The following is a 12,450-nucleotide window of genomic DNA, read 5'->3' as shown; positions in this document are numbered from 1 at the left end:
GTTATGATTTTAATAACATTTCAAATGATAGCGATGGAGCACAAAATTTAACGATTAAAGATAAAGATCGTAATTTAGAGCAACAATTAGATTTTAGTTCATATAAAACACATTACGGTAGTGATTTAGATACGACTGATTTATCAATTAGAAAATATGACTCGCTACGAAGTAAATTTGATTTACCAGATGAACGTGATGCGTATAATATAACAATTGATGTAACTGATGGACGTAAAAGTTACGATGATATCCGAATCAGTAACGAACCATATAGTGATGTTTTAGATACATCAGAATTGAAAAATACAGTCGATGAAATTCGTAATAAAGCGTATGAATCAATCGATTCCGAAGCTTTACGTGCTCTTAAATATGATCTTGAATCCAAATATGAAATTGAAATACGTAATAAAGGCTATGATTATGATTCAACCTTAGATACAGACATGCGCACATCAAAATCGTATATTGATACAGCAGATTTTCGTACAACGGATCGTACTTTTGAACCGATGATCTTAAATTCAACAGAGTTACAAGGTTTAGATATGTCGGCACGTAGCTATCATGGCTTTCATACGGCCGCATCAAGTGTATCCAGATATCATCATATGTATGGTGATACAGATCGGGATAGTGGAGTAGGAGGTTACGGGCCTCCGACGGATATTCTACGTGTGGTATCATTGGATTTAACATCACAAAGTCGACATGGTACTACGTTACACGGTTTACCACATCATGGATTATTAACGGATCATAGTCGTCTATCGTTGGATCAATCACGTTTAATATCGAGTGAACATAATTTATCGGTTGCATTGCTAGGAACGGATAGTCGATTATTATCGGATCATACAACAAATCGATTGTTATCAAATGATCAATTGTCTGAAACACGTATTGTGACTTCACCGGATACACATCGTATGCTGTCGGAATCGACTCGATTGTCAACACGTGGTTTTAGTAGTTATTCAATGTCGCCAGCGGCTTATCATCCATCGTCGTTAACTGCTCGATCTCATTTAGGTTCACCGTCGCATAATCCACCTTCGTATCATCATTACTCAGGTTATTATTGATTTTTTTAATTTAAAAATTGGTATTCTTTTGTTTTAAATTTAAATTCTAGTCATTAAAGATGTGTAAATGTTTTGATTATGGAAGAGTTTCATGAAATTAACCCCTTAATAACAAAGTTTAAGAGTAGCAATGATTTTGTTTCAGCATATTATTTAACTTAGTTGTGTGTATATGATTTTTTATTATGATATAAATAGGAAATTCTCTCTTCTTTGAATACAAAGCAAGCAAAAATAGAGAAAAATAAATCAGCAGAAAATTTGGGCAGAACAGATAGTAGTGGGAGAGCTGAGTAACATTTTGGAGCAGGTATTTGAGCGAAGTATTTGTTACTAACGAGTTTAGAGATACAACAAGATCCTTTAAATCTGCTGGACTATATTTTCCTTACTGACTATTAATAATACGACGTTAATTTCATGAAATTTAATGTACGAAATTTTAAGTGAAGCTTTGATAGTTGATGTAGCGTGCGAAAATAATTCGTGCCTATCGAATGGCTATAATAAATTAATTTTCAGAGCTAAAGAAGTTTCACTTCGAATACGAGAAATATATCTTAGATTATATAAACTGACATCTGATTACTTTTCTTCTGTTATGTGCATTGTAAATTTTAAAAGTACAATTTTTCTAAATAGTATATTGTAAAAGAATTTTTTTTTTCGTATATTAATTTTTTATTTGCCATTTACAAAAATTATTAAATGTTTATTAATTATATTAATTAACCCTTGTAGAACAGTCCTTAGTCCAACGTTTACTTTGAAATATGTATAACAATTTATTTTTCTCAAATTTTATAGCCATTTATAGCAACACAAAAAGTCCTTGATAAATGGCGTATGGGAATTTTCACTTGAAAAGGATCAAAATTCTAATCTTGAAAGACAACTTTAATAATCGTTCTCGATTTAATAAAGTATATAAAAATCTAAACGCCATCAATTTTGTATTCTTTATCGTTGGTATAGACGGCGATTAGATTCAATTTATGAATTTAAAAAAAACCTATCATTTGAAATGAATTGCGCCTAGATCAGAGCATCGACCCATTTTTCGAGCTAAGGACCGGTCTATTAATTAGTGTATGAAACAGTTCAAATTATGTACATTATACAAGTTTTATTCACTTTGTTTGCAACTGTTTCAAGTATTTGGGTTGATTTTAAAATTTAATGCGTTATTTGCTAAATACAACAAAAGAAACAAAATAATGGATTTTTTAATAACGTATTTTTATGTGATATCTCTTATAATTTACAAACATAATTTTAAGGCTTTTAATCGTAACATAATTTTTAACAATTATAAATTGTTTATAAAAAATACACCAGTTTTGTTTCTTATTCATTTCCTCATTTCTCCTTCTCCAATAGTTTTTGTCTAATATGGGTTTCTTCATATACGCTAGGCGAAATTTTCGTTTCAAAACAGTAGATTGGTGAAAATCCTATCTTTCTAGTATATAAAGAGCAGAAAAATGTAATTTTGGGGGTGTTTTCCCGTAGGATTCAAGCAATTCCGTACCGAATGCAGAAAAGCGCATCTTTTTTATACCTGCACGTGCGTTTTAATTGACTTCAGGAAGGGGAATTGAAGAGAAGGGGTACCGTGTGAAATTAATCTAACAGTGTACATTAAGTTTGTATATATGTCATAGCCAAATAGCTTAAATAGCCGTTCAATTAACAGCCTATCCTTTTTACTAAACGGTGTCGTTTAATTAGCGGGCTGATTATATTCAGTCATTCAATCAAACAGCTAATCAAATGACTTAGATCAATAAAGTTAACGTTTAACTATTTGCCTAGCCTAGTAATTTAAATTTAGTTCCACTTTCTGCCACCTTGCAGTGAAAACGCGGAAAACCCCATCATATTGACGATATGGCTTCAGAAAGCAACATTGTTAAGTGCAGTGACAAAAATAATGAAAATTTATCCATGGCTGATTCGAGTAATTTAAATTTCAAAGAAATTTTCGATAGTAAATTGGCTGAGTATGGTATATTTCGTTTACATAACCTAAATTTGTTTGACATATTCCCATAGACATATATATTGTGTATTCTATAGACATATATAAATTTATAGAGTCCTTTTGTTTCGGAGAGTATGCCAAAAAAATAATGTGATAAAGTGAATAACAGAAAGAAGATAGTGTTTTCACAAATGAATAACAAATGTCTTGTGTCTTTGTCCAACTTATTATTGACAGTCCGAAACAATAATGAATCGTAATTGAAATGAAAAGGTCTATTTCAAATAGACAAAATGTTATAAAATACTACTTTTTACTAAAGTTTTTATAATTAATAATTTATCAATTATATCATTGCTATGAGAATACTGACGTATCTGTATAATATATATTCATATTTATTATATTTTCATAATATATAATGCATAATACCTATATGCATTTTATGCAGTACATAATTTATATTTGGAATCTATCTTTTCAGGATCTCAACGAAAAGCTTGGACTTCAGAAAGGATCTTAGAGGTTATAAACGAAATAAAAAAAGCTCAAGGGGCCATGAGAAGGACGGCTATGGATTATTATTGGATGAACAAATACGATATTATGACCATTGCAAATGAAGATTGTTTAATTTTTAAAAGACTCACAGCCAATGCTCCCCCGATACGCATTTTACCTAGAGAACAGTATTTTCATATCTTATCAAATATCCACTTATCCTGTGGCCATGGTGGGCGAGATAAAATACTATACCACATAAAGAAAAGATACTATATTCCGAAGAAAGCCGTAGAAATTTTCGTGTCTCTTTGTCCTGTATGTAAAATTAAAAGAAATGTCTCAAGAAAAGTTATTGTAACGAAGCCAATCAACTCACGTAATTTTAATTTAAGTGGAAAAGTCGACCTTATAGATTTTGAGTCCTGCCCCGATGGAGAGTTTAAATGGCTTTTAAGCTACCAAGACAACGCAACAAAATTTCTAAATCTACGTCCGCTTAAAACAAAAAGAGAAGTTGAGGTAGCTTCTGAACTAATGAAGATTTTTTTAACATTCGGGGTACCCTGCACTTTACAATCAGACAATGGCCGTAAATTCACTGCAAATATTATAAAAGAGTTAGTTATAATGTGGCCCGAGTGCAAAATTGTTCATGGGAATCCGCGTGGGCTTCAAACTCAAGGCAGCCACGAGAGAAGCAATCAAGACATCGAAAATAATCTCCGAGCCTGGATGAATGAAAACAATTCAACAAACTGGTCTTTGGGCTGCTTCTTCATACAATATTTTAAAAATACTTCATTAGATCGAACGATTAAAAGATCTCCATACAAAGCACTATTTGGGAGTGAACCTAAAGCGGGTTTAAATGAGTCTGATATTCCAACCTCTACACCTTTAAGGATAGATACGGAGGTGGAATTGAAAACTGAAGCTACGAACAGTGATGCATCATTCGATCGAATCATTGGAAGATCTCCATACAAAACACTATTTGGCAGTGAATCTAAAGCTGGTTTAAATGGGTCTGATATTCCAACTTCTACACCTTCAATGATAGAAACGGAGATGGAGTTGAAAACTGAAGCTACGAACAGTGATGACAACAATGATAACATTGAAAATTTAGAGTCAAACTTCACTTGTGCAGTATGCCACAACGACCTAACTGACGCCGATCACAAGTGTGAGTATTGCAACAGTGTTGCAATGCAATATGAAATTGAAGTTACGAACTATGATGACAATAATGATAACATTGAAAATTTAGAGGCGAATTTCACTTGCGCAGTATGCCATAACGACGTCACTGGAGCGCACAAGTGTGAGTACTGCAACAGTGTTGTAACGCAATATGAAATTGAAGTGACGCACTGTGATGAAAATAATGATAACATTGAAAATTTAGAGTCGAACTTCACTTGTGCAGTATGCCATAATGACGTCACTGGAGCGCACAAGTGTGAATTTTGCAATAGTGTTGTAATGCAATATGCGGAATAACAGTGGGTGAAGAGGGTAAAATAAATGTAGAAAGCAGCTGAAAAGATGACTTATTAAGTTACGCTGTTTGATTTCATTATTACCAAATCACAGTATTCGATTTTTTTTTCGATGGTCACCCTTTTGTATGAATGGCCCAAGCATCAGCTAGCCAGTTCATTAAATATTGTATTAGAAGTTTTGGCTGAATATTTATTAAAAAGGGTAGACTGAATTGAAGTGGGTATTCATTGGATGCATAGGCAATGGATAACTTTGGCGTTTAAGGGAATTTCTATGACTAATTTTCAATTGTTTACATGTAAATGGTATAGTAAGTGTCAAATTAAAATTTTTGAAAAATAACAATTAATTAAACTAGCTGTATTAGAAATTGTGGAAATAAGAGACGAAATTGTATAAATAATATTTTTTTTAAATGTAAATTAACATAATTACTTATTTAAATTTGATAGTTTAATAGTATTAAGTTTTAAATGTAAACCATAAATACAATCCATAGACTTTATCAGTACATTCATACACTGATATTAATAAAGTATTGTGTCGTTAATATGATAACTCCCTGAAATAGAAATCATGCACGGAGCGAATATCTTTAAGATAATATATTTTTATCCTGGATATAGGAATATTTTAAAAGGGTATCATTGTGCCTACTTTCTATTGGCTGTTAACTAGGCGCATGCTGAAAGTATGCTCAAAACCTTCTTTAAGTGTCTTTGATTCGTTTGTAAGCATGGAAACATGTTTGACATATGGATGAAGTGTGTGGACAACATAAATAAATTATCTTATATTCAAAAGAAAAGTAAAATTTATAAAAAAAAATAAATACGTGAAGTATTTTTTTATCAACGATATAAGTAAAATAAACGTAACAATATTCTATTCAATTTAGTGAATATTCAATCTTCAATCCTAGTGTTACAACTATTATAAGTTAACTAATGAAATTCAAAAGAAGTCTTAAGAATGTCTCAAAAATACGTCGATTAATTTTCAATACTAAATTTCAACGTATTATAGAATTTTTTAAATATGAAATTAATGTAAAAATTTATTTGACGAAATTATTACTTATTTATGTATTGAATTATGTACTCGTAAACCTAATCTAAATTTAAATAAGCGAAGTTTTATTTTTATTATTTTACGAACTATTTACGATATATTCTTTAGGTATTTAGTCGGTCATGGGAATATTAAAGGTATATTCCTTCATCCAAGGGTAATTAGTTAAAAATATTATATTTGTAAATAATTTTTTAAATTCGCTTTTTTAAATACATTTTTTCCTTTAGGGTAAAAGATTTTACTTTAAATAGAAAGATTTTTTGCTCTGACCAATCTACAACACACGCAGAATTCGCTACCCATTGAAATTTTCCCGCAATTCAGAGTGCAAACAGCCGCAGCCAATCAAAAGTAGGCACATTGCTTCCCCCCGAGTGATACACCCCCCTCGTCTAAAATAGGACTTTATACTACATCCCTACTATAATTACTAGATCCGTGATTTTTAAATAAAATAAAAAGAATAGTAATAGAAAAAATGGCTTTAATTATTATTGGATGAATACAAAAAAATTATAACGAATAACCAATTTCAAAATTCAAAACAATGTCACGTATTTTCACATAAACTACCTCTCATTTTTCTTCTACTTCATAAGGTGGAGTAATTTTTTAGTGAATTCGCCTATGACTATTTAAAGTACTTTTCTGATTAAAATTTTTGTTACATACGTTACACGAATAAGGTTTTTCTCCAGTGTGAATTCGTTTATGCCGTACTAAATCGTTTTTATATCCAAAATTCTTATTACAAACATCACAAGAAAATGGTTTTTCTCCAGTATGAGATCGTTTATGCCTGTCTAAAGAGTGTCTATGAGCAAATAATTTATTACAAATATCACATAAAAAAGGTTTTTCTCCCGTATGAATTCGTTCATGTGAGCTTAAACTTTTTTTCGCAGCAAATGTTTTACCACAAACATTACATGAAAAGGGTTTTTCTCCAGTATGAACTCGTTCATGCTGAATTAAATGTGATTGGCGATCAAATGATTTCCCGCAAACACCACATAAAAAGGGTTTTCCTTCAATGTGAATTCGCCTATGTGTTGCTAAATAATGTTTATCATTAAATGTTTTTTCACACATATCACACGAAAATGGTTTTTCTCCTGTATGAAGACGACTATGTCTATTTAATTCGGATTTTCCTTTAAATGCTTTATTGCAAATATCACAAGGAAAAGGTCTTTCGCCAGTATGCATACGATAATGTCTAACTAAATCCGATTTCTTGATACATTTTTTACCACACACGTCACAATAAAAAAATGATTTTTCTCCGGTATGAATTGTTTGATGTGCAATTAAAGTTAGTTTTTTAGTAAATATTTTTTCACAAGTTAATTCGGTATTTAGAAATGTCAATTCGGTATTTAATTGTTCTTCATTTTCGATAGGTTCTTCTTTGATTAGCAAAGGATCAACAAATTCAATGTTAGCCATTATGAACTTATTTCAATTTTCTCAAAAGCCAACGTTTTAAATTCTTATCCTATATAAATGTGTTATATCTGTGTTCTTTGCTCTCACCTATTTAGTATTTAAGAGAGTACGCGGAACGCGTTTACGAGTCGACGTTTATTGTCAATGTTACCCACAGACTATAATTAAAAAAATGACCGACTATTCTAAAAAATAACACAAACAGTTGACTCAGTTAATTGTTGAAATTGGGATCTGACATATGGGCGAGGCTAAAAAAACATGGCTGACATAAAGTGACAAATTTGAAAAATAACATAGCAATGCATACCCTTTGTGAAATTTTTCAAAAAGGGAATGATTAATATTAATGAAATATGTTGTTGGGGACAAACAAAACCGAGTAATCGTAATTTTTCTGAAGGTGAAAGACTTTTGAAAGCAGATCATGTGATTAAATGTGGAAAAAATCAAATCGAAAGTGAGGAGGATGTGCTCAGTTTAACGTCATACTGTTTACAAACAACTAATTTAAAAGAAAACCTTCAGTAATCTTTTTAGATTTAAACATATTAGTTCATTATAATACATTATAAACATTGTACTTACTTATAAGACATTACTTACTTGATAAGACATAATCATTTTCTGTTCAATGAAGTGGGCATACTTTTTGACTAAGCAAGATATGTTTTAATTGTAGTGCTTTCTGCCATAATTTTAAGACATCAATTTTCTCAAAATAATTTTCAATTTTCGTAATATTTGCTTCCTTGGGCCAAATTATGAAAACTAAAATCTGTATTGGTATTGGAACGACTTTGGCAATTTTTCACACAACACTTTACTCTTCTCGTGCTTTTAAATTGAGGTAAATACTTTCCAGACGCCATAATTTAATTTTTTTATCAATTATTTATTATTGTTGTAATAACAACTTGCAAAAAGTTATCAACTCCAAACTTCTCAATGATCAACACTAAAAGTTGTAACTTGAAATTAGTTTCTACTTTGACAACCAGATGTCATGCCTCCTTTTGTCAGATCGCAATACTTGGTATAGAAATTGTTTTTTGAAAGTCTTTCATGAGGCCATTTGCCTGCAAATTTTCAATTCCCTATCTTTTAAAGTTTTGGAGAAAATAGACACCAAAGTTTCGTTCTATAATTGTTTACTTTTGTTCTACATCTACACTCCGCAGTCTAGAAATGTTTATCTATATTCTATGTCTATGAATAAAAATAATATAACCTAAAATACTTGTGTGAATTTGGTTTAAAATTCAATTCCTTTGAAAATTTTCTCCAAACAAAAAATTATGTATTGTGAAAATATTTTAAATTATCCATAATTTTTCACAATATATAAATAGGAAAAAAATGAACAGATTAAGTCGTATTTTTCAACCATTAACCATAAAACCTAGAAACGCGGAAATTTTAAATTTAGAAGGTTTATCATGTAGTCAAAAGGTAAAATATCTGCAAAATTAAAAGAAAAACATAAATCTCTAATGAATTGATTATTTTTTAAGTTAATGATGAATATGGGAATTATAAAACCATCAAATCCTGGATGCTATCATTTGTTACCGCTTGGGATACGATCTATTGAAAAATTGACTAAACTTATTGAACTCGAAATGAAAACAATTGATGGGCAGAAAATTGAAATGCCATTGTTAACAAGTGCACAGCTATGGCAGAAAACAGGTAGATTAATAGTTTTGGAAAAAAAAAATTAACACACAAATTTATCTAGATCATAATCTTGCTCCTAAAATCAATAAATTGTTTACCCTAATTTCCCAAATTTAAATTTTTAGGTAGATATCAGAGCGTTACTTCGGAATTATTTGTGGTTAATGATCGGCATAGCAAAGAACTAATTATAAATCCTGTAGGTAATTATCAAAAAATCGATGTTAACTCACACAACCTCTATATACAGACACAATAATAATTATATTCGTCAGCCATTATTTTCTTAGGGAAATTATCTAAGAAAACAATTTTTTAGGCGGTAATTGAGTCTTATTGCGATGGTTATGGCCATGTCTTAGAGCTATCATAATAAAATGGTGCTCTTACCATCATTTGGTATACTGTGAGGTCCAGATTTCTGGTAAGAAATCGAGATCTGATTACTATTTCAAGTGCTCGAGCTTTGGATCCCTAGGACCTAGTGCCTTCCTTGAGAATAATCTGTTACCCAAAAGATCCGAATATTCTGAATATGAGGTCTTGCAGATTTCTGAAGGTGCAAAATTACTAAGTGTTAATTTAAGGCGATTAATTACGAGTTTCAAATTTTTTGAATGAAAATACACAATGTTGTACCGGTTTATGGAGGTAAAGTTAAAATCAAAAAGAACCAAAATTGAAATATTTCCAAATTTTCAGACAAACGAAGAATCAATCACCGATTTAATATCATCTGTGTCTCCCATATCTCATCGACAACTACCATTACGTTTATATCAAATTACAAATAAATTTCGTGATGAAATGAAACCACGATTTGGTTTATTACGGAGTCGTCAATTTTTAATGAAAGATTTGTATTCTTTCGATTCGAACATCGATAACGCTAAACACACTTACAATGAAATTTGTCAGTCATACGATAGAATTTTTCAAAAAATTGGAATTGATTTTCTAAAAGGTAATTATTATTGCTAAAGCATACCGTAGACGGTAAAAAATTTAGTAGATTTCCTATTGAAATAAACATGCCAGTGCGCAGGCATCATCCAAGGGAGGGTTTAAAACTTTTGTTTTTGTAAATAAAAGAAACTTCAAAATGTGAAATTCAGTCAATATTTTTCAATAAGTCAATTATGCTAGCTACAGCAAAAAACTTTTCCAAAATTTTGTGCGCATGGACCTCTACACCGCGATGTATATCGAGCGAGGCCGATTTTCAGACATTGTCGATCTAAGGTACGTTTTGAGACGATAAAAAGTTGAAAAGCAGCGTTCATTCAAGATAGGTGTTCATTCTATTTAGAAGACTTTTTTGAACATTTTTAGTTCGCGTTTTTGCTATAGAAAATAACTTTGCACAAAAACTAGATATATGTAAATAAAACAAATTAGGGATGTAATTGACCGTTTGTTTACGAAAAAACAATAAACAAAAATTACTTTTCGACGATAAATTTAGTCTAATCCAGAAGTGAATTGTACAAGCGGGAACGTTGTTGAATTTACTCTGCGTGAGAACTATATTTTTTCTCTTATAAAGATATTACGTTCTCTCTTCTGCCGTTAGACTTACCTTAAAATTTGTTGAAGATTTGGCAAAATAAATTAAATGAGCCACCCATTATGTTTAGTACAAGCTTCGACTGGAACAATTGGTGGCACATCTTCTCACGAATACCATTTTATGTCTCCAATTGGAGAAGATCAAATTATAGTTTGTAATAAATGTAAATATGCTTGCAATCAAGAACTAATCGCTGTTGATCAGAAAATATGTACAAAATGTGGAGAGAATGATAATTTCCAAATTTTAAACGGTATTGAGGTAAATACTTTGAAAAAGTGGGGAGAAAAGTCACGAAGGAGATGGTAAAAATGATCTTTTACTTTCTAGGTTGGGCATACATTTCTATTGGGAGACCGTTTTTCAAAACCATTAGACGCCACATACTTATCAAATGAGGGTAAACCCAAACATTTACAAATGGGATGTTTTGGTTTAGGTTTATCACGAATTTTAGCTGCAACATTAGAAATTTTATCAGAAAATGATCAATTACGATGGCCTCGAATTCTTTCACCATACACATTGATTATAATTGGCCCAAAGGTAAAATTTAGAACATTGATTTTCAAATTTGTTACTTCAATTTGAATATCTTTTTAGGAGGGTAGTAAAGAACAGACAAAAATTCAGAATTTACCAGAAGAATTGTATAATACATTGAATGCCGTACCAACAATACATGAGGATATTTTAATTGATGATCGAAATAATATGACGATTGGGAAACGTCTTTTGGAAGCAAAACGTGTTGGCTATCCATTTATTCTTGTAATTGGTAAAAAAAGCTTAGAAGATATACCAGAATTTGAGTTACACGATTTAGTCAATAAAACTGAACATTCATTCTCTGAATCAGCACTTATTGATTTTTTGTCAAAAATAAAAACTTAATTTAGAAATATTTCTTTTTCTATTCTAAAACCCATATTCCTAGGTTGGATTAAATGACTTTTTATGTGAATTTTAGAAAAATTGTGTTTGATGTCGAGTATCTCTATAGCGGTCTTAGTTTCAGTTCATTTTTACAGTAATGGCATCTAAACGTAGATTTACATCAAGTTACCCATTAATGTCACTGAATAACACAGTCCGATTGATTTGGGTACCGGGACACTCTAGCATTAAAGGGAATGAGGCAGTGAACTCGTAATTAGTAGTAAGATGCTCCGTAATTTACGTAATCAACGAATGACTACAAGCCCATCTTGATTATTGGTACTGCATACACAATAATCAAGATGGACACAGGCCAAACTGTGTATAAACACAACAAGAACATTCGATTGTACTTGAAACTCCCTAAAACACAGTTGAAAAGGGTGGTTGGATTCTTGACAGGACATCGATTTAACTACCACCTTCATACCATGAAGATCTCTGATGATCCCACTTGTAGCCTGTATGGAGAACGGTGAAACCTTCATACATGTTATTTGTACCTGCAGAAACTTGCAGGGCGTCAAGTTTATAATGTTTGAGTCCGAAATCTTGGATCCATCAATCTTGAGAGAAATCCCGGCCGCGAAGCTGTGGGCTTTCTGCGTGGCATTTGGCCTCGACAGAATCCTTTTACTTCATCTGTTTAGAATAGC

At 31.3% G+C, this 12,450-nt stretch overlaps 3 protein-coding genes across 3 annotated transcripts; 2 read left to right on the top strand and 1 right to left on the bottom strand.

Moving 5' to 3' along the window:
* Window positions 1-2,954: 2,954 nt before the first annotated feature.
* On the top strand, window positions 2,955-5,370 carry LOC123298229 (KRAB-A domain-containing protein 2-like). Its single transcript, XM_044880181.1, has 2 exons — window positions 2,955-3,099; window positions 3,552-5,370. Exon 2 carries the CDS (start codon window positions 3,631-3,633, stop codon window positions 5,077-5,079), a length of 1,449 nt encoding a protein of 482 aa, XP_044736116.1. The 5' UTR covers window positions 2,955-3,099; window positions 3,552-3,630; the 3' UTR covers window positions 5,080-5,370.
* Window positions 5,371-6,768: 1,398 nt separating this feature from the next.
* LOC123297957 (gastrula zinc finger protein XlCGF71.1-like) lies at window positions 6,769-7,605 on the bottom strand. The gene is made up of 2 exons (XM_044879798.1): window positions 7,074-7,605; window positions 6,769-6,959 (listed from the first exon to the last, which is right to left on the bottom strand). Exons 1-2 carry the CDS (start codon window positions 7,603-7,605, stop codon window positions 6,769-6,771), a joined length of 723 nt encoding a protein of 240 aa, XP_044735733.1.
* Window positions 7,606-8,918: 1,313 nt separating this feature from the next.
* On the top strand, window positions 8,919-11,802 carry LOC123297955 (probable proline--tRNA ligase, mitochondrial). The gene is made up of 8 exons (XM_044879796.1): window positions 8,919-9,057; window positions 9,120-9,297; window positions 9,411-9,484; window positions 9,988-10,249; window positions 10,923-11,116; window positions 11,186-11,401; window positions 11,459-11,730; window positions 11,793-11,802. Exons 1-8 carry the CDS (start codon window positions 8,965-8,967, stop codon window positions 11,800-11,802), a joined length of 1,299 nt encoding a protein of 432 aa, XP_044735731.1. The 5' UTR covers window positions 8,919-8,964.
* The last annotated feature ends 648 nt before the right edge of the window (window positions 11,803-12,450 follow it).

This window comes from Chrysoperla carnea, chromosome 4 (assembly GCF_905475395.1).
Source record: "Chrysoperla carnea chromosome 4, inChrCarn1.1, whole genome shotgun sequence".
Lineage (NCBI taxonomy): Eukaryota > Metazoa > Arthropoda > Insecta > Neuroptera > Chrysopidae > Chrysoperla > Chrysoperla carnea.
This window is presented reverse-complemented; position numbering and strand designations above follow the sequence as displayed.

Bases quoted from the DNA above. Each gene is read 5' to 3' on its own strand.
- LOC123298229 (XM_044880181.1), top strand. From the start codon at position 3,631: ATGAGAAGGACGGCTATGGATTATTATTGGATGAACAAATACGATATT.
- LOC123297957 (XM_044879798.1), bottom strand. From the start codon at position 7,605: ATGGCTAACATTGAATTTGTTGATCCTTTGCTAATCAAAGAAGAACCT. The intron at 6,960-7,073 runs GTAAAACATTTG...GACACTCTTTAG, and splicing joins CTTTTCATGTAATGTTTGTG to ACAGGCATAAACGATCTCAT.
- LOC123297955 (XM_044879796.1), top strand. From the start codon at position 8,965: ATGAACAGATTAAGTCGTATTTTTCAACCATTAACCATAAAACCTAGA. The intron at 9,298-9,410 runs GTAGATTAATAG...TTAAATTTTTAG, and splicing joins ACAGCTATGGCAGAAAACAG to GTAGATATCAGAGCGTTACT. The intron at 11,402-11,458 runs GTAAAATTTAGA...ATATCTTTTTAG, and splicing joins TGATTATAATTGGCCCAAAG to GAGGGTAGTAAAGAACAGAC.